The 23,003-nt window shown below is 41.2% G+C and overlaps 1 protein-coding gene across 1 annotated transcript in view; it reads left to right on the forward strand.

Annotated features, from left to right (window-relative positions):
• Window positions 1-4,868: 4,868 nt before the first annotated feature.
• Window positions 4,869-23,003, forward strand: part of ZC3HC1 (zinc finger C3HC-type containing 1) — a 40,633-nt gene continuing 22,498 nt past the window's right edge. The window contains exons 1-3 of the mRNA XM_063448308.1: window positions 4,869-4,995; window positions 10,131-10,244; window positions 11,859-12,010. Coding sequence (XP_063304378.1) covers window positions 4,880-4,995; window positions 10,131-10,244; window positions 11,859-12,010 — 382 coding nt within the window. The 5' untranslated portion in view covers window positions 4,869-4,879. The remainder of the gene's footprint in view (window positions 4,996-10,130; window positions 10,245-11,858; window positions 12,011-23,003) is intronic.

Below are 23,003 nucleotides of genomic sequence, written 5' to 3' on the forward strand. Positions count from 1 at the left end.
TGGATTTGCTTGACACTGTGCGCTTACACCATGTTTTTATTATATTTCCTATTATGCTCATCCAACAGAGTGTAAGGGGAAGTGAATATAGGAGGTGTCGTGATAATGTGGAATGGTTCATTAAACCAAACCTTAGGTGGGAGTGCCAAAATATTATTGAACTCAGGAGTCACCAACTTTTGGCTCACCCTGATCAACGCTATCAGCTTGGAAAATTGTTTCATTGATATTTTCTGAACAATGTACCGGTAACTGCTGTAATTGGCTTAACTACTGTGAAAAGATGTAAAAGCTTTACTCACCAAGCCCCCTGAAAAAAATGGAACAGGATTAGTTGATAGGTGTCAGCTACTTCTGATCTTGAAAAGATCTCACTGCATGAAGCTGCAAATGCTGGGGATTTGCCCCATACATATTACAAACTAGTATTTTTGAAGTATCTTATATGTTTTGGTTTTTTTCCCCATTTTTAACACACGAAGTATTTAATTCTATTGTGACAAAGCACACATTTGCCTTACTTTGATTGTCAGTCTGTGTATAAGTTGCAGTGTGTGTTTCTGAGTTGTAGCTTGAGGGTCAGTGACAGGGCCGGACTGGGATAAAAATTCGGCCCGGGCATTTTTTTATCACAGCGGCCCACTAAGAAGGGGCGGGGCAGAGAGGGTGTGTTTTGTCGTCACTAACGACAAACACGCCCCCTTCTCAAAGTGCAGGCCAGGGCAGACCATGCGCAGAGCTCTGCTAAAGAGCTCTAGCATGAGAAAAAAGCCCTGTATTTGTTCTGCACAGTGCAAGCAAATTTAATAACATGCTTGCACTGTGTTTCCTTGCAACTTGTCTCTGGTGTCTCTATAAATGGATACCAGGAGACAAAAATGCCAGGAAAGAGTATTGTGCTGTGTTTGGAGCCTGCTTGTGGGATTGTGTGTGTGTGTATAGAGTGAGCTGATTGTGGTTTGGTATTGTGTAATAAGGTCGGTTTTAGTCGTGTTGTGTTTGTGGTGTAATGTAATGCATATGTGGCTAGGGTCTGTAGAGAATGTGTGTATAGGGGATGTAGCAAGTGTGTGCATACAGGCTATAGTGTGTGTATATGTGATGTAGTGTTTTAGAGAGTGTGTGTTTAGGGGTGTAGTATGTGTTTGCTTACAAGGAATCTAGTGTGTATAGGGTATCCAGAGTGTGTATGTCAGGAATGTAGTGTGTGTGCGTGTGTATATATATATGTTTGGAAGTATTGTGTATGTGTGTGGTGCAGTGTGTTGGGGAGGTTCGGTGTGTATGTGAGGGGTGCAGTATGTGTGTATGATGGGTGATGTGTGTGAGGGTGCTGTGTATGATGTGTGTGAGTGCTGTGTATGATGTGTTTTGTGATAGTGCTGAGTGTGATGTGTGTGATAGTGCTGTGGATGATGTGTGTGAGTGCTGAGGGTGATGTGTGTGAGGGTGCCGAGTGTGATAGTGCTGTGGATGATGTGTGAGAGTGCTGTGTGTGATGTGTGTGAGAGTGCTGTGTATGATGTGTTTTGTGATAGTGCTGAGTGTGATGTGTGTGTGAGTCCTAAATGTGATGTGTGTGAGAGTGCTGTGTGTGAGAGTGCCGAGTGTGATAGTGCTGTGGATGATGTGCGTGAGTGCTGAGTGTGATGTGTGTGAGAGTGCTGTGTATGATGTGTTTTGTGATAGTGCTGAGTGTGATGTGTGTGAGAGTGCCGAGTGTGATAGTGCTGTGGATGATGTGTGTGAGTGCTGAGTGTGATAGTTCTGTGTGTGATGGGTGTGAGAGTGCTGTGTGTGAAAGTGCTGTGATGGGTGTGAGTGCTGTGTGTGAAAGTGGTGTGATGGGTGTGAGAGTGCTGTGTGTGAAAGTGCTGTGATGGGTGTGAGAGTGCTGTGTGTGAAAGTGCTGTGATGGGTGTGAGAGTGCTGTGTGTGATGGGAGTGAGAGTGCTGTGTGTGATGGGAGTGAGAGTGCTGTGTGTGATAGTGCTGTGTGTGAATGTTTGAATGGATTGTGTGTGTGTGGGGTAAAAAAATAAAAATTAAGCAGTTATAATGTCCCCTCTCCCTTCTTACCTTTAGCCTGGGAGGGGGGGACCGGCACGCTGGAACCTGGGAGAGTGAGGGGGGGGACCGGAACTCGCACTCCGACAGCATCCCTGGTGGTCCAGTGGTGAGTGAACTCTAGCCTGCGGGCAAGAGTTCACTCTCGCGAGATCCGGTCGTTGCCATGGCAACGCGCCGGATCTCGCGAGAGGAACCCGGCGGAGCTGCAAGATAGAGCTCCGCCGGGTCCTCTACCTCCCTCCCCAGCCGCATGTGCCGCAGGTCTGTCCAAGTGGGCCGGTGAGGGATATCTTTGATCTCCTCACCGGCCCCGGCCCTTCATTGAAAACAGCGGGGCCGGCGCTCGGATAGTGCCGGCCCCGCATAGACCGGCAGGGGAGATCCTGGGACTTCTCCTGCCGGCCTAGGCCCATGGCCACCGGGGCCCACCGGGCATTTGCCCGGTGTGCCCGATGGCCAGTCCGGGCCTGGTCAGTGAGTAGCTGATGCACGTCAGTGAGTTAGTATATGAATCACAGTGTTTGTATATTTTAAAGAACAGTCCAAGCACCATGACAACTATCGTCTGCTTTAGTTAGTTTTGTGCCTGGAATGCAGTGGCGCATCCCAAATGTAAGTTGTAAAGAAATTTTAGAATAATTTGACTTCTTACCTGGGTCCACAGGATGTTGCGCCCTGTTAAGCAGTTCATTTCCTGAGAGCGATCAGCTGACATTCTCAGCCAATGAACTAGCCGTGCACTGCAGCGTTTAGCTTAGGAGAGCTAAAGGAAGCTTCTAGCTCTCACTTTCTGCTAAGAGGATGTGTGGAGCAGCTATCGTCAGATCCCAAGTAAGAAGTGATGCTATACCTTAATACTGATTAGTATTTGTTTTTTTATTTATGCATGTTAATGTGTCTGTCAGGGTTATTTACTGAAGTGAGTATTGTCAGGTCAAAGTGAATTTTATATTTAAAGGGACACTATAGTCACCAGAACAACAGGTTAATGTAGTTGTTCTGATGAGTATAGACAGTCTCTGCAGGCTTTCTGAGTAAACATTGTCTTTTCATTGAGGAAAGGCAGTGTTTACATTACAGCCTAGGGACACCTCTATGAGGAGATGCTGATTGGACAGGATGGTGTTTTGCAACACCCTCTTGGCTGAGATAATCAGAATTGACAATATCAGCCAATCCAATGCTTTCCTATGGGAAAGCATTGCGATTGGCTAAGATCATCACTTCTGATGATGTCAGCCAAGAAGGCAGATCAGGCGCAGAGCCAGCACCAGTAGACTGGAATAATGGTATGATTTCACTATATTTAGGGGGTGCATTTGTGTTCCTGACGTTATAGTGTTTCTTTAAGTTCAAGTATACAAATTGGAATAATTACCCAAATCAACTGATTCACATACAGCTAATTTGGCCTTAAATTTGAAATTCACTTTGAATGTCGGACAATTTTCACTTGGGTAAATAACCCTGCATGTATGCATTTTGCATGCCTAGTGCCCTTGCTCCATCCCCCAGTTTAGGAACAGTTTAACATAAACCATGATTGTTATTTTCCTTAAAGTGTCCTTGCTTCATCACACATTGTAATATCAAACCCATTAGGAACAAAAGCACAAAAAGTTTAAAAAGTGCTTGTTTTTCTAAACGTTCAATGTCCATGACTTGTGTTTTGTACAAAAACTTAAATGAGTTAAAAAAAATTTTTTTTTTTAAAAGATAGACCTAATCAGGGCTATTCACTTAATTCTTAATTATAAATCGTTGACAATTTAAAGTGAATTTACAGTAATACTATAACCACATAAATCAGTGGTAACTCTTGTTCCTTTAATACTTCAGCTAAATTTTCAGTTCAGTCTGACCTCAAATTTGAAATCCACTTTACTTACTTATCGGTGAATTGTAGTAAACTATAGACAGGATCTCTACCATGTAACCCCCAATACTGCCACAGACAGGATCTCTACCATGCAACCCCAATACTGCCACAGACAGGATCTCTACCATGCAACCCAAATACTGCCACAGACAGGATCTCTACCATGCAACCCCAATACTGCCACAGACAGGATCTCTACCATGCAACCCAAATACTGCCACAGACAGGATCTCTACCATGCAACCCCAATACTGCCACAGACAGGATCTCTACCATGCAACCCCAATACTGCCACAGACAGGATCTCTACCATGCAACCCCAATACTGCCACAGACAGGATCTCTACCATGCAACCCAAATACTGCCACAGACAGGATCTCTACCATGCAACCCCAATACTGCCACAGACAGGATCTCTACCATGCAACCCCAATACTGCCACAGACAGGATCTCTACCATGCAACCCCAATACTGCCACAGACAGGATCTCTACCATGCAACCCCAATACTGCCACAGACAGGATCTCTACCATGCAACCCAAATACTGCCACAGACAGGATCTCTACCATGCAACCCCAATACTGCCACAGACAGGATCTCTACCATGCAACCCCAATACTGCCACAGACAGGATCTCTACCATGCAACCCCAATACTGCCACAGACAGGATCTCTACCATGCAACCCCAATACTGCCATAGAGGGACCAAGACACATGCATTCCCTGCCAGACAGCTCCACTGAAATTAATATTATGAGATATATTATGGTAAACTAGTAAACACAAACATAGCAAAGATGTTATTAAACATATTTCATCCACAGAAAGTCCAAAGAGCGCCGGTAAAGGGGAGGGGTTATGTGTCCCGGAAGCTGAAAACTCTCCTTTTTCCGGTTTCCGTGAGATAAAGTTCCGGTGTGGCAAAGATGGCGGCGCCCAGTGTGGAGAATGTGGAGGTTCCCTTGAAATCCCCAGCTGGGACTCCTGGCAAAGTGAGGAAGCTGATAAACGAAGGGATAGTGAGTGCAGATACCGAGGCCAGGTGAGCCATGGGGATCAGAGAGAGCCGCGCCTCCCATATAACACTGTGTGCAGGTCAAATGATGGAGAGTTAGCTGGTCAGCAGTGCACACCTGATTTATTATAGCTGGGGCTCTTTGTTAAACGATAAAAAAATAAGTTTATACACACACCGTGTGGCAAGAGTGGGCTGCTCAGTGTACTTCTGTGAAAGCAATACTGTTCAATAGAACATGGAAAATAAACTAAATACCTCGTGTTTATTTATATTTTTTTTTCCCTCCATTGATCAATTTTAACAAGTGCCATTACAATCCTGTTCAGTCAGATACAATCAGAACGCACATAAATGGACATGAGGGCGGATACTTTGGGGAAGAAAATTGTGTAATTCAGAAATTGCTTTTTAGAACAGTTTAAAGGGACACTATAGTCACCTGAACAACTTTAGCTTAATGAAGCAGTTTTGGTGTATAGAACATGCCCCTGCAGCCTCACTGCTCAATCCTCTGCCATTTAGGAGTTAAATCCCATTGTTTATGAACCCTAGTCACACCTCCCTGCATGTGACTTGCACAGCCTTCCATAAAGACTTCCTGTAATAAGAGAGCCCTATTTAGGCTCTTTATTTCAAGTTCTGTTTAAGATTTTCTCATCCCCTGCTATGTTAATAGCTTGCTAGACCCTGCAAGAGTCTCCTGTATGTGATTTAAAGTTCAATTTAGAGATTGAGATACAATTATTTAAGGTTAATTACATCTGTTTGAAAGGGAACCCAGTTTTTTTTTTTTTTTTTTTCATGCAGGCTCTGTCAATCATAGCCAGGGGAGGTGTGGCTAGGGCTGCATAAACAGAAACAGTGATTTAACCCTTTAAGACCGGCGGGCGTACTATTACGTCCTTTTTAGAGCGTCTCTAAACGCCGCAGGGCGTAATAGTACGCCCTCCGGTTTTTCCTTACTTACCCGGTCGCCGGCGGTCCCACGCCGGCGATCGCGGTTGGGGGGACTCCCAGGGAGCCCCCCTGCAGCAGATCTTCCTCCTCCGGTCCCCCCCGTCATGTGAGAGTGAGGTCCTTGCGAGGACCTCACAATCACATGGCCGGTATAGCTGGCTTCTGTATTGCCAGCAGGGGGACTAACTGTAATGACAGTTGGTCCCCCTGCTGGCTGAAAATAAAATCAAATAATGTTAAAAGTGTAAAAAAAGAAATAAAAATATATATATATATATATATATATATATATATATATATATATATATATATATATATATATATAATCTAAGTGTGTGTGTATGTGTATATATATATATATACATACTGTCTAGGTGTATTTTAATATAATATATATATATATATTAATATCAAATTACACGTAGACTGATACTGATTAAATATATATATATATTTATATAATATAAAAAAAATGTAAATACGTAAAAAAAATCATTAAAAATAAAATATTAAGGGGGGGCGGAGCCAGCGCCTGAGCGAACAAGTCGCAACACACGACAGCTCCGTGTTCGGGACCCGCTAAACCACTAATTTCAGCGGCCAGAACAAACTCTGGGACCCGCAAACCGGTCCATTGATCCCGCACACCATGGGGAAGAAGGCGAAGAAAAGCCGATCCGGATCCCGGTTCCCAGGATATAGGCACTTTTCTGCGCCAGGCACAACGGCATGCGCCCGCCAAGATGGCGCCGAAGGAGGCCTATGCCTCCCAATCCTCGGATGAGGATAGTGTATCTGGCTTTAATCCCGCTCCCGGGAGGATACAAACCCTACCTCTGCCGCCTCACGAGTTAGGGGACGCGGCTCCAGCTACAAAGGCCAACATCAAGGCGCTAATGACAGAAATTAAAGCGATGTTCGACGCGGACATGGCACAAGTGCGAGGTGAGGTCTCGACGCTCAATGGCCGTGTAGGATCCATCGAAGAGTCCCTTAAAGGCACCAGGGTGGCACAAGCGGCCACAGATGCAACACTGGGATCCTTGCAAAAGCAATGTGCCACGCTGACAGTCCAAACGGCCAGCATGGAAGACAAGGCCAAAGCAAGGAATTTGAGGATCCGAGGAGTTCCCGAAACGATCACCACTGTGGAGCTGCCACATTACTGCAGGAGGCTCATAGCCACGTTACTAGTCCCAAAGCAGGCAAAACAAGTAGGAATGGACTCCTGCTTTCGTCTCCCCAAAGCGACCAAGGCACCCTAGGAAGCTCCAAGGGACGTGCTCATTAAGTTTATACTGGACTCTTTATATTAGACCGAGGGGCCCTAATGGGAGCTGCAAAAGGCTCACCTACAGTTACATTTGAGGGTGATACCCTAACGTTATACAGGGACTTATCCAGGCAGACCCTCATGTGGCGCAGGTCACTTCGTCCCGTTACCCTGCAGCTAAGGGAGAACTCCATCCCATATAAATGGGGCTCACGACGGAACAAGCAGGAAAGCAGTTATCCATGTCGCATATCACTGAGGCATCTACCTTCTTACAGTCGTTGGGACTTTCACTGCCGGCAGCATCTGTGGGCGCACGCCCATTATGGAACATGGAAGACATCACCCCGTTCGCTCCCAGAGCTGTGGCACAGAAGGCGACAGGCTCCCTGACCTGAGACTCATCTAGTGGGTATGCTACCCACACTTGGACTTCGCTACACACCACTGCAGGCCCACAAATTGGACTCTCAGTACAAACCCACGTACTTGATATATCCGCTGACTATGTGTGTATACTGTGTTTATCGTTTAGTTCACTTAGCAAGTAAATTTTTATAACATGAACCCAAAGACTACTCGCGTATCGCTGATAGCTTGTAAAGTTTTTGCATCTATTGCAACTGGCTCCGTAAGCAACTAGCCGGCAATTATATGTAAGATGACACCAATATATACATATATACATATATTTATATCAAAATACACGTAGAACGAAATAATATATATATCTATATACATAAATATATACGTATATATAAATAAAAATATTTTTAAAAAATGATATATATATATTTATGTAATAATTTTACATAATTAGGTATCCTAATTAATTACAATTAGCGGGACCTGCCTTACAACCCATGCCGAAAGTATAGGGAATTTAATTTGCTAGCACTATATTTAACCCTATAACTTTCCAAGACACCATAAAACCTGTACATGGGGGTTACTGTTTTACTCGGGAGACTTCGATGAACACAAATATTAGTGTTTCAAAACAGTAAAATGTATTACAACGATGATATCGCCAGTAAAAGTGAAGTTTTTTGCATTTTTCACGCACAAACAGCACTTACACGGACGATATTATTACTGCAATACTTTTTACTGTTTTGAAACACAAATATTTGTGTTCAGCGAAGTCTCCCGAGTACAACAGTACCCCTCATGTACAGGTTTTATGGGGTTTTTGAAAATTACGTTGCATTTATGACCCTATGGTAGCCCAAGAATGAAAATTACCCCTATGATGGCATACTATTTGCAATAGTAGACAACCCAAGGTATTGCAAATGGGGTATGTCTAGTATTTTTTAGTAGCCACTTAGTCACAAACACTGGCCAAAATTGGCGTTTTTTGCATTTTTCACACACAAACAAATACGAACGCTAACTTTGGACAGTGTTTGTGACCAAATGGTTACTAAAAAAGACTGGACATACCCCATTTGCAATACCTGGGGTTGTCTACTATTGCAAATGGTATGCCATTATGGGTGTAAATTTCATTCCTGGGCTACTATACAGTCTCAAAGGCAATGTAACCAATCTGGCGAATTTCAATTTCAAATGTAACACGCTATATTTGACCCTGTAACTTCCCAAAACACCATAAAACCTGTACATAGGGGGTACTGTTTTACACGTGAGACATCGCTGAATACAAATATGTGTACTTTATTGCAGTAAAAGCAAACCGTATTTTGACATCCACAGTTAAAATGTCACGTAGAACTAAACATTTTTTTAAAAATTCTTATTTTCTCCCATTTTTTTATATATATTTTTTTATATTAAATTATGTTCCATACCTAAATATTTGATGTTAAATGAAAGCCCTGTTTCCCCTGAATAAAATGATATATAATAAGGGGGGGTGCATTTAATATGAAAGAGGTGAATTACGGTTGGACAGACATATAGCACAAAATGCCAGGTTTTGTTTACGTTTTGTTCTTTTCACAACTTGTACATTTGGCTGCAGTCTTAAGGGGTTAACTCCTAAATGACAGTGAATTGAGCAGTGAAATTGCAGGGGAATGATCTATACACTAAAACTGCTTTATTTAGCTAAAGTAATTTAGGTGACTATAGTGTTCCTTTAACTACAATCCGATTAGAAACTAAGTTTAAAGGACACTTTAGGTTCGCGTACTGGAAAGGAGAAGCAACCTTTAGTCATTTTAGCAGTCTACCCTATGATTATTAAAGCTTTTCTCAACAGGTGTGTAATATACACAGATTGCAATGTTATCCTTTTTATGTTTTTTTTATACATCTGTGTCGCTAATATTTTCTATTTGGCTTAGCTGCAATACCACATATACTATGATTGCTCTCTGCTTTAGCTATGTATGAAAAGGTATGGTTTAGGTAAATTGTAATCCTATATGTGAAAAGTTTATAGTAAATGTGTAGTGTGTATGTTCTGGTTACCTGATATGTAGATCTATTTATATTCTGTATACATGAATTTAGTTTCCTTGATGCCACCACCGCCATGCAATTGTACCTGTAGTTTCTACCTATAAAACCAAAACAGAGCAATCAAATACAGAAACCAGACAACTCTCATAGCTTTCCCAATTGTTGGACCCACTGTTCTCAATCTTGATTTAGATCAACTTGTGCCGTTAGAAAGAAAACCCAAACCATATGAATATTGAACTGATTCTGCCCTGACGGGCAGTTTTGATCCAAAATGTTTCCCAGTTTCTTCTGAATGGGAGATTAAGAGGCTTAAAAAACTGGTTTTGCTTTCATTGGGGTGTATGAAGCGTAGCTGATGCCTCTCTAGGCAAACTTAGTAAGGAGTCCATGTCTGGTTTACCCTCTACCCTAGGAATAATTTTACTGCTGCTTCTTTTTAAGGGGGTTGGGGTTATTGAAAGAAAACATGTTGTTTAAATCTTTGTTTGTATTTTAGGAAAGAAACTGTTGCCTCGACTGATGAAAACAATGGGTTTGAAGCTGGGTCAGATTCTGCTTCTAGTGAGACAACAAGTAGAGATGCGTTCTTTAGCAGAGTGGAATCCTTCACCATATCCTTTTTCTTTTTGATAATTCTTTAAACTATTTCAGAGATATTCCCTAAATACTGACTTTTGATTTGAAAACTAAATTGTCTTCCTGGGGTTGAATGTCCATAGCTGTTTGGAAAAATAAATAAAACAAAATTCACCCCTTCAGTTTGGCCTACATTTTGTAAGCTAGCTAGACTTTCTAAAGGAATATTCTAAGCACCATAACCACTACCACACACTGTAGTTGTCATGATGCCAAGAATACTATGGTGCCCCTTCATTGTAAATATCCTCTAGGGCTTAGAATCTCAGCGTCCCTTGTGCAGGAATTAAGAACATCCCCATTTTCTCTCATTCCTAAGCAATGCACCTTAAGTGTCTTGTGTGGTTGTGCAGGGTTTGCCTGAGCGTGATATCGAAGTGCATTCATATGTAGTATTTGTTGAAAAAAGTTTAAAAAATAATCCAAGGGAAAAAAACAAAACACCGTTTAATCTGTTTTCATGTAATATAACACAGCCTTTCAAGTAAATAACCTAGGTAATTTACTTATTGGGCTATGTTCTACTATGTAAACTGCAGAAGGAACAGTGTGTTTTTATTATTTTTTTTTTTAATAATCAACACTGTATATTAATGCATTTACCTGTGTCCTGGAGTTTCGATGTCTGTGTTTGTACATCATAGAGTGTCACCAGCCACAGTGTGTGCCCAGAACCCAGACTACTAAACAAAGCTGGAGGAGCTAAAACCTGTTGAACAATACTGCTGATCAAATTCTTTGATACATATTTATGTGTTTTTGTCTAAATGTGATTGTGCATGCTGTGGGATGTGTATATGTAATAATAAATGTATACAAAATTTTGGGTATTTAGTTACGATCAAGACCTAAAAGTTACTGTCCATCTTCAAGGTGTGTGCATCATATTTTTACTTTTAATTTGCAATGTGTACACATTGGGCTCTGCCCTGCAGTCTGGAGTGTCTGTGACAGCATAAGAATGCCACAAGTTATCACATGCAAAATAGTAAAATGTATGGACCACTTTCAGTTCCATTCTACTTGTATTTTGTGATTCGGGGGGGGGGGGGGGGGGAGAGTTATCACATGCAAAATTGTAAAATCTGGCAATACAGGTATACTTGATGTTTCCACTATACCTGAAGATCTATTTTCAAGGAAGGGATAGAGAAGCTTAATGACAGATTAATTACCTTTTTATCTTTTTCTTGCATTCCTCCAACTGTAGATGAATCTTAAGCAAGCCTCGATTAGAAGTAAAAGATGTACTCCTGTTTTGGGCTACATTGGACAGGCTGAACTCCAATAGCAAACCCTGGTAGTTGGCCACTGTGCGGCTTCCTGCCTTCACTAGCTGGAAGCTCCTTGTTTGAGCTAAGTCTAGTGGCCCAGGGCTTATATAATTGGCAGAGAGCAATCAGTTGATGTACTTGGCTAATGAGCTAGATGTTCACTTGGGAGGTCTAACTGAAGCTCCTAAGCAGGAACTCTTTGTCTGAGATGGAAAATGGTGCTCGGTGGACCCCACTAGTGGGTAGTGTTACACTTCATACATTTTCTATAATTTTTCACGTGTGCGTTGTTGCATATTTCCTTGACCTTAAAACTCAGTGAAGTGGGCTGGAAAGCCACCTGAATTGTCACCGCTTCTCTGTGCAAAGTATGGATGGTTAAATGTGGAGTGCGACATGTTGAAATGCTCCAGTTGCAGTGCCTATCTATGTGCCGGACTGCAGCCATCCATGGATTTCAGTAGTTGTAAGTATGGATATGTATTTGAATTCCAAAGGTACTAAGTGCTAATCACAAAACACTGGTCTTAAATTATAATGCTGCTACCTTCTTTACTTTAAAGCAGCACTGTCATTGTCTGGGGAATTTGCATAATTAGCAAAGACCACGGCGGTAACATTGACACTGTGGGGCAGCATGCAAAGGTGAGTTAATTTTTCTGCTGGGCTCTTCTCCTGGTGCTACAGCTGCCAGGAGCCAATATCACTCCTGTATATGGGAGAACTTTATGGTGGGACCGTGGGATCCTCCATAGATGGAGCAAATTTCCCTTCAGCCGTCGTTGACGACTGCTGGGGGTTTCAGACTTCTTGACTGCTACGCCCATTTTCAAGAAGGGTCAGGTGTAGGAAAAATACTGATGCAAAGTAGTTCTTCCTTTGTCCCAGTATATATTTTGACTGGGTGCAAAATTCTAACACAGTCAATATGCTTTCAGTGAATCATTTTGCAGAAAAAAAGCCAAGAATATTCTTTTAAGTTGTCTTTGATTTCTCCGTTATTAATAATATTATCAGGCTACTTTATTAAAGTGAGAATCTAAAGTGCATTCCGAATTTAAGGCCAAAGTTACACCTTAATTTTGAAATTCACTCTAACTTGATCTGTGCCAGATCTCGATATTTGGGCACAGCCATTTTGTTCTCCTTTGCTATGGTATCTGCTGTTTGCTCTTTTGTGAGATTGATTTTAGCAATGGATTGTGGGTAAATGTGATTGGTTCTGTTTTAGTTGCCATTTTTAAAAGGTTGCGCTAAGCATCATAACCACAATAACCCACTGTAATGGTCATGGTGCCAGGAGTACCCTGGGCTGTTTCAGGTAATGGGGCAAATAACTTTGCAATGCTTTGCCCTCTTATTTGGGTCCTGCTGGATGCTAAGCCTCCTTTAGAAATGGGTGATGCACATCCAACTTCTGCAGAATTGCGTGAGAGTCTCAGCTGAGTGCTCTCAACCAATGAATGACTCTCTGTGCAAAGAATACTATTGTTGGGGGATGGCTGATAATGCTGCCAGAGGAAGTTAAACCTCTGGCGGCACTGGGCTATATCTTTGTATGTGCAGCTGTGCCAGGAAAACAAACTGCAGGTCCCCTCTCCCTCCCACCCCCCATCCCAAGTTGCTGAAGGGGTTAAAACCCCTTCAGTGACTTACCTGTATCCAGCGCGATGTCCCTCGACACTGGGTCATGGTCCGCCCACGCATTAGACCTCCCTATAGGAAAGCATTGAAAAATGCTTTCCTATGGGGATTTCAGAGACGCTGGAAGTCCTCACATAGCGTGAGGACGTCCAGCGACGCTCTAGCACACTTTTCGTGTGCTATAATCACGAAAGTGCCCTATAGTAGCTGTCTAGTAGACGGCTACTAGAGGAGGAGTTAACCCTGCAAGGTAAATATTGCAGTTTATGAAAACTGCAATAATTACACTTGCAGGGTAAAGGGTAGTGGGAGTTGGCACCCAGACCACTCCAATGGGCAGTTTACCTTTAAACTGAAAACCAACTCCATGCACCATGACCACTTCAGAATGATGAAGGATCATGGTGCTTGGAGTAACCGTTGAGTTTTGTCAGCATGGCTCCTATACATAAGGAAAAGTAATCCATAGTTTTCCTGTTTATGAAAACTAGAGTGCTCAGAAAAAAATAGATTTGGAAACAAACACCGTAGATAGGTTGTTTTTTTTTTGTGTTTGACAGAGCTACTTTAACCATTAAAGGAACACTCGGTGCACCAGAACAACTTGACCTAGATAACGTTGTTATGGTGTCAAGAGGCCTGGGATACTCTTGCCTTTAAGAGTTTAAACTGTTCTCAGTGGTCAGCTGATGCTGTTAGCCAATCAGTGACTTCCAATTTAAAAAACTGGCTTGAAAAAGTTATATCTGCTGTAAACTGAGTTTACAAAGCCAGATGCCATCTGGGGGACCCGAGGATCAGCACTGGAGGCTCACTTTTAGGGTTAAACCGGTCGAGAATGGTTTAACCTCTTAAGGTAAAAGTCCGCTAAGGGGCCTCCTGGCACCTCAAAAACTTAATTTAGATTAAATTGTTATGGTGCCTAAACTGTCAGTTTATTTTTTTTTTTATTTTTATTTTTTTTTTTTTAATTCTTTATTTTTGATGTGCAGATGATTACAGTATATTAACAGTCGCCACAACAGCGTATTTCAATAGATCAATACAGATTGACAGTGGCATGAGGATTCGCACATTTTTATATATTTTTGTTAACCAAGCTTAACTAAACAGGTTGACGATATGAGATGAACTAAAATACCATGAAGTACTAACGATTAGTTATCAATTCTGTTCTGCTGTGCTATCTTAGTCATAGTATATAGGCACGGATTGTATAATAGCAGTATGGTTGAGATAGTGTATATCGGAGTTATTACAACAGGCTTGTTATGCTAGTTTTTTGTTAGGGAACAAAACAGCTTGCTAGGCTTGTGATTATATACAAGTGTAGTTATAAACCAACGCACTACCTAATTACTGCACCCTAGGGCACCCTCCCTGCAGTGTCATTAGATGGCATATAGAGAGATATTAGAAATATAAAGCAAAGTATAAAGTAAACCAAAACATAATACTCAAGAGCATGATACTCAGGATTCAATGTATGACATTTAAAGGTCAGGTCAGCTAGCCATTTTGTTTAGGGTAATAATTGCAGTCCGGCCTCAGACCCGCAAGTCGGCATAGCCGATTCAGTCTGATGGCAGGCTAGCTGTTGCAAATTGAGCACATGAACTGTAAGCTGGAGTGTGTAGCCATGGTTCAACTCAAACTAGGGTATGCTATAGGCCCTGTTATTCAATGGGCTGGGAATCATTGCATTACAATAGGGTACATATCAGACTGTGTGCATTCAACAATTAAATCTTAGACCAATTATAGCTTAAAGGCTTCACTTTAAACATTCTATGCACTCCTATCTTATGTCTAACTATTATGACACGCTGCGCTGCTTTAAGTGGGTGTTTGTGCTCTAAGGCTTACAAGTGCAGTTTAGTGATGCGTGTGCCATGCTATGTGTACAACACTTTATCAATGGGCAGTATGCTTGGCTAATCATAGGCATATTCAATGCAAAGGCAAATAATGGTGTGTGTCCATGGCTGCAAGCTTTTTGCAGGAGTCCGTCAGGTTAAGTGGGTTCTGCATCAAAGCGTGGGTGGCAAATAAAAGAGAGTTGTTTTAAGTGAGAGAGCAGCTGGTAAAAATAGAACCTTGTCCTTAGACCGTGTGGCATCCACAGGGGTCCGGTAGGTCAGACAGCCTTGGTGTGACCTCCGCCGTGGAAGGCAAGTCCCTGGTCAGCCGACTCCCGACGGCGGGAAGCGCAGTGACCCTGGAAGGTGGTGTTTGGCATGTGGGTCTATTGGTAGGTGACACATATGAGCCGGCTGTGTCTCTTGTGCGTGCGTGCTGTGGGTGGTCTGGGCTGGCTCGCTGTTTGTGTGAGCCGGCAGCCGGTGTCTCCATGGGGTGCTCGTCATCCGAGGCAGAGAGCTGTGCGAGGGCGGTCTCACTCGCACGGACTGGGTTTCAGGCAAGTGAGCTCTGATAGTGGGACAACTCGTACTGAGTTGGGGTATCCTCCGTGCCTTCCTCCGTCTTTTCATTATGATCAGCCTCTCGGTGCCACTGAATGGTGTAGGCTGTGGTGCTTTTGTCGCCGCTAGCTTTTGTTTCGGGTCTGTGGTTGCAGGTCCTTTTGCCTGTTCTATAGGAGAAATATATCACATAGGGTAATATTGTAAAGGCAAGTAAAATAATTAAGAATCAAGAGTAAATACTCACAAACATGGAGCCAAATAAAATCATAAGGCTCTCATGAATAGCGCAGGAGGACTCTTTTAGGACGCCCTCAATCCTGCTTCCTGATGTATTTGATGCAGGTGATAGATGAAAAAAAGACGTCTTTATGAAAGGATAATTCTTTATTGTAAAAACATGCACCTATATATAAGTGCTGATGCTGGTTAAAAATAGTATATCTGGGATATCTCTATATGGGTACTGTCTGGAATCAGGTCAGACCCAATCATAAAAGTCCCAAAAAAAAAAAAAAAAACAGATTTAAAGTCCAATGTGTCTTGTAAAAAGTCCAAATGGTACCTTTGGTAGCTTGTGTACCAATGCCGATACGCGTTTCGCCCCTATGGGGGCTTCCTCAGTCGGTGTAATGTTCTAATGGGTCCTCTTCTCTTTATACATCTTCTTACTGGCGTTTATTCCCGGGTTTTTTTCCTCGTTGCTTCCGGGTTCCGGCGTTATGCGCACGTGGAACGCAACGTGCGTTCCAACCTGTACGTCGTGCGCTCCACTTCCGGGTCGCATAGAGTGACGTCATTAATTGTTGCGACCCTTGCGTCCCTGGAACGCACGACGTATCGAATGTGCGTTCCAGTACATCCTATATACTTAGATGATATACAAAATTATTACAGTATTTAGTTTAAAACGGGAAATAGCAGCAATGGCAATCGAATACATATTACAGTATTAAGTTTCAAACGGGAAATAGCAGCAATGGCATACACTCCTACAACTGTACCATGTAGCACCAAATTTCATAGCTGTCAATGGTGTACACTTCCATAACTAGCTGTTCCTGATTGTAACTACATCTATATTAAAAAACCATATTAGGTTAATATTAATAAAATATACCTAAATAATTGATTTACAAAATTACATATGATACCAATATATCAACATATGATTAAATTTCGTAGTCATCTTATGTAAAAATATAAATAAAATATAGATCTAAAATATGTGCTGTTTTAAAAAAAGTGACACAATTCGAAATCCGAATTAAGACCATGTGGTGTTAAAGTGTTAAAATTAAAAATAAACTTCATTTCCTCCTTCCCTAGTTTGTTAATATAGTCCCCACCTCTCCAATCTTTTTTCACTAATTTAAGGGGACAAAAAAAAGAGGTTTTCTGGGTTTTGGTTGTGGTGTATCTTGAAGTGATTAGAGACGCTGTGAGTTTCTAATCCCTTTTTAATATTCCTAATGTGTTCTGAGACCCTCACATTAACGCATCTAATAGTCCTTCCTATGTATACCAAATTGCATGGGCACTTCAAGAGATATATAACCCCTTTTGAATAACAAGTCAATTGATCCTTAATGGAAAAGATGGTATTCGTGGATTCTTTAACCTCTGTTATATGCCTTTTTACGCTCTTCGTGGTTCTGCAAGCTAGGCAGGACCCACATCCGAAGAAACCTTTTGTTTGATTCAAAAAGTGCTTTGGTACATGGGGTTCCTTACTACTATGGACTATGGTTCTCTTTAAATTTGTGGCCCCCCTATAAATAATCTGAGGTTTTGTAGGTAGCACTTTCTTAAGTATTGGGTCGTCTTGTAAGACGTGCCAATACTTTCTAATGGTTCTATTAACTCTTTTGCTGTTGCCATTGAAATTGCATATAAACCGAGCATTCTGTAATGTTTTTTCATCATTTTTCTTTGGTTTGTAGGTCAGTAGTTGTTCCCTCGGGATTTTTCTCACCTCCTCTATCGCTGTGGTTAGAAGTGAGTCATCGTATCCCTTCTCCATGAATTGGCTTTTTATCTTTCCTGCTTGATTTAAAAAGTCTGTCTCGTCGGTACAGTTCCGTTTTATTCTTAAAAATTGGCTTTTCGGTGCATTGGTTAGCCATGGTTTGTGGTGACAACTATTTTGATCAATGTACCCATTGGCATCAACAGGTTTAAAAAAGTTTCTGGTCTTAATCGAATTATCTTCTATAAAAATATGAAGATCTAAAAAATTAATACTTGTCATACAGAATTAAAAGATAAATCAAAATTCTACCCCAAACACATGGTCTCGGATGAGATGAGAACGTTCGAGACCATGGTTATGAAGGATATTAATAAAATTAAGAAACTAAATAGATACCAACAAAATATGACTGTAAAAGAAAAAAAGATTCTAAAGAGCATCCAAGACAATAAAGAGTTAATCATAAAACCAGCGGATAAGGGGGGGGGTCTGGTAGTCCTCTCCGAGACTTTGTATGTACAAGAATCGGAGAGAATACTATCCGACACTACAACTTATCAAAAATTAACCTCGAATCCAATTAATGAAATTAAAGAACAGTTTGCAAACTTCATACAGAAGGGGCTAGATAAGGGAATTCTAACGGAGAAAGAAGGCAAATACCTTTCTGTCCCGCACCCTAAAACCCCAGTTTTCTATTACCTTCCGAAAGTCCACAAGAACCCTCTACACCCTCCAGGTCGTCCAATATTATCTGGAATTGATTCTATTTCATCTAAAATCTCAGAATACATCGATACCCTGTTACAGCCCCTAGTGAGCAACACTACAGCACATCTAAAAGATACGATTCACGTCCTACAGCTCCTAAATACGATCCAATGGAAAGACCAATATCATCTAGTCACAAGTGACGTCACATCTTTATATAGTATTATTCCTCATGAGATAGGTCTTAAAGCAGTCAGGCATTTTTTAATAAAATCGAATTTTAAAGATGACCAAATAGAATACATTTTAGAAGGGATTTTACTGATCCTGACCCAGAACTATTTTTGGTTTCAGGACACTTTTTATTTACAGATCCGAGGTACGGCGATGGGCACCAAATTCGCACCCAGTTATGCAAACCTCTTCATGGCATACTGGGAGGAAGAATATATCTTCTCGAGACATTCTTGGGTGGCGAATTTGGTGTCCTATCGCCGATATATAGATGATATCCTCTTGATCTGGAATGGTTCCACTGAAGTTTTAGAACAATTTTTATCCTTTCTTAATAATAATGAATGGGGAATCATCCTCACCACGATCCACAGTTCGACAAGTATTAATTTTTTAGATCTTCATATTTTTATAGAAGATAATTCGATTAAGACCAGAAACTTTTTTAAACCTGTTGATGCCAATGGGTACATTGATCAAAATAGTTGTCACCACAAACCATGGCTAACCAATGCACCGAAAAGCCAATTTTTAAGAATAAAACGGAACTGTACCGACGAGACAGACTTTTTAAATCAAGCAGGAAAGATAAAAAGCCAATTCATGGAGAAGGGATACGATGACTCACTTCTAACCACAGCGATAGAGGAGGTGAGAAAAATCCCGAGGGAACAACTACTGACCTACAAACCAAAGAAAAATGATGAAAAAACATTACAGAATGCTCGGTTTATATGCAATTTCAATGGCAACAGCAAAAGAGTTAATAGAACCATTAGAAAGTATTGGCACGTCTTACAAGACGACCCAATACTTAAGAAAGTGCTACCTACAAAACCTCAGATTATTTATAGGGGGGCCACAAATTTAAAGAGAACCATAGTCCATAGTAGTAAGGAACCCCATGTACCAAAGCACTTTTTGAATCAAACAAAAGGTTTCTTCGGATGTGGGTCCTGCCTAGCTTGCAGAACCACGAAGAGCGTAAAAAGGCATATAACAGAGGTTAAAGAATCCACGAATACCATCTTTTCCATTAAGGATCAATTGACTTGTTATTCAAAAGGGGTTATATATCTCTTGAAGTGCCCATGCAATTTGGTATACATAGGAAGGACTATTAGATGCGTTAATGTGAGGGTCTCAGAACACATTAGGAATATTAAAAAGGGATTAGAAACTCACAGCGTCTCTAATCACTTCAAGATACACCACAACCAAAACCCAGAAAACCTCTTTTTTTTTGTCCCCTTAAATTAGTGAAAAAAGATTGGAGAGGTGGGGACTATATTAACAAACTAGGGAAGGAGGAAATGAAGTTTATTTTTAATTTTAACACTTTAACACCACATGGTCTTAATTCGGATTTCGAATTGTCACTTTTTTTAAAACAGCACATATTTTAGATCTATATTTTATTTATATTTTTACATAAGATGACTACGAAATTTAATCATATGTTGATATATTGGTATCATATGTAATTTTGTAAATCAATTATTTAGGTATATTTTATTAATATTAACCTAATATGGTTTTTTAATATAGATGTAGTTACAATCAGGAACAGCTAGTTATGGAAGTGTACACCATTGACAGCTATGAAATTTGGTGCTACATGGTACAGTTGTAGGAGTGTATGCCATTGCTGCTATTTCCCGTTTGAAACTTAATACTGTAATAATTTTGTATATCATCTAAGTATATAGGATGTACTGGAACGCACATTCGATACGTCGTGCGTTCCAGGGACGCAAGGGTCGCAACAATTAATGACGTCACTCTATGCGACCCGGAAGTGGAGCGCACGACGTACAGGTTGGAACGCACGTTGCGTTCCACGTGCGCATAACGCCGGAACCCGGAAGCAACGAGGAAAAAAACCCGGGAATAAACGCCAGTAAGAAGATGTATAAAGAGAAGAGGACCCATTAGAACATTACACCGACTGAGGAAGCCCCCATAGGGGCGAAACGCGTATCGGCATTGGTACAGAAGCTACCAAAGGTACCATTTGGACTTTTTACAAGACACATTGGACTTTAAATCTGTTTTTTTTTTTTTTTTTTTTTTGGGACTTTTATGATTGGGTCTGACCTGATTCCAGACAGTACCCATATAGAGATATCCCAGATATACTATTTTTAACCAGCATCAGCACTTATATATAGGTGCATGTTTTTACAATAAAGAATTATCCTTTCATAAAGACGTCTTTTTTTCATCTATCACCTGCATCAAATACATCAGGAAGCAGGATTGAGGGCGTCCTAAAAGAGTCCTCCTGCGCTATTCATGAGAGCCTTATGATTTTATTTGGCTCCATGTTTGTGAGTATTTACTCTTGATTCTTAATTATTTTACTTGCCTTTACAATATTACCCTATGTGATATATTTCTCCTATAGATCCGCCCAAAGTGTTCCACCAATTGTATGTATTTATATTTTGTTATTTAGAGTGGTATAAGGGGTTCCCACTCAGGTGGTTTATAGCACTGGTTGCTAACACTTTCTTCCCACATATTGTGTATTGTTTCCCTTTCTCACCTTTTGCCTGTTCAGCAAGTTTCTCCCAGAGTTGTGCCCAAAAGCGATCAAATGCCCTTGATATGCTGTCCTCGTGGGGAGCCCAGGGATCTGGGTTTCGTGTGGCGGCCATCTTTACAGCCAGCATGCCGATTTGCAGTTTCAGTTGCTTGGTGCTTTTAAACAGTTGCTTGTGTCCTGTTGCTACGTGGGGGCCGGGATAACCCCCACCGGCCCATAGGGGGGGGAAGCGTGGCCCAGACCGTCGTCGATGTGCAGGCGAGGCGGGAGATCGGCCGCGTCCTCCGCCTCAGTGTAGTTTGTAGGCCGCAATGACTGTCAGAGCCCATAAAGCTCTCAGCAAGGTAGTAGAAATTGGTGCCCGGCCTCTCCCGTGCCTTCAGAGATCGGGTTCTGCCGGTACTGTATAGCAGGTAGCAAGTTTTGGGCCAATTTCTCTGTATTTGCCGAGGAGCTCCTTCAACATGCGTCCTGCTTGCTCGGTAGTCAGGCCCCGCCCCTTTTTTTTATTTTTTTTTTAATAAAAATGCTGCATAAAAATAAAGCTTATGTTTGAGTCCTTAGAGTCTTATACCACAACATTGTTTAGGTGTGTTCCTGCCATTATCCCAGTTGTAAAGAGATTCCACAATGCTAAAATGTCACTCTAAGCACCATAGCAACTTTGCTATGCCAAAATTATTACATTGAAAGCAGTACCTAACACCTGGTTTCCTTGCCCATTTTTGTTTATACCTGCAGTACTTTGTGCAACTAAAATCCCATCTCCGAACAGTGACATGGAAACGTACATTGCACATGCATTCCTACCATCTGGCTCTCCAGAGAGCTGAGGCTGTGTGCATGTGTTGTTGGCAGCTAAAGAGTACTGCTTACAGCACTGTTCACAAAGCTAAGCTGTGAATAAACAGATATCATTCACAGACATGGCTGCTCTCTATTTGGTTGCAACTGAGCCAGTCCAAAAAAGTCACATTGTCAGTGAATCCTATCATATGCATAGATGTATTCACTGCATGTTTTTATCCTATCACAAAAAAACAAAGTGGACATCTCCACCACAATACATTTACAAAATGGACTGGGAACACAGGTTAAGCCTAATATAGTAGAAAACACCTTGCAAAACAAAGCATATAAACAGGAAAAGCTTAAAATAATTGGTGACCTCTGTGTTGTAATAACCGTCCCAATGAATCTTTATAGACGAACTTCCTACAAGATAAACCGTTTTGGCAGTGAAGAGCTACCAGCTAGCTCAATAATAATAATAATAATAATAATGTGTAGCTATATATTCCTCACCTAGGCGATAACAGGCTGGTGTAAGCATATACACATGCAGTACAGGCAATGTAAGAACATGTAAATAAAATGCCTAGTGGGTAATTTATGACAGTAAATTACAAAAATAAAAAAATAGTGTAGTATGCGAAAAGAGTAGTCTAAGTGTAATAAGCCCAAAACACACTTACACACATGAATCCTAAAAATAAATTCAAAGAAAACCACAGAGAGCGGTATAATCTGTGCTTTAGCAAGTAAGTATGTGTGGTATTAACCATGATGACCAGATGGGATGTTTTGTGGATAATATGTGAAGAAAATGCAGACGGAATACCAATAGTGTAGTATTCCAAGAAAAAGTAGTCCAAATATAATAGGCCAAATGCAAACATGGAGTAAACATTCACCTCCAGGAAATCAGCATAAAGCAGCATAATCTACGCTTTAGGATATATCTGTTAGGCCTCCACCAGACAGTCAATAGCATATAGAGTATAAGCGCAAGAGAAATACATAGTTTTACCGCAAGTATAAATCTATGGGAAGTTGAGTGAAAACTTGCTTACACTTTTTTGGAGCATCTTCTTTTCTCCATTTGCAAATGGTGGTATAATCCACACCTAGGATATGGAGATGGACT

This window comes from Pelobates fuscus, chromosome 3 (assembly GCF_036172605.1).
Source record: "Pelobates fuscus isolate aPelFus1 chromosome 3, aPelFus1.pri, whole genome shotgun sequence".
NCBI lineage: Eukaryota > Metazoa > Chordata > Amphibia > Anura > Pelobatidae > Pelobates > Pelobates fuscus.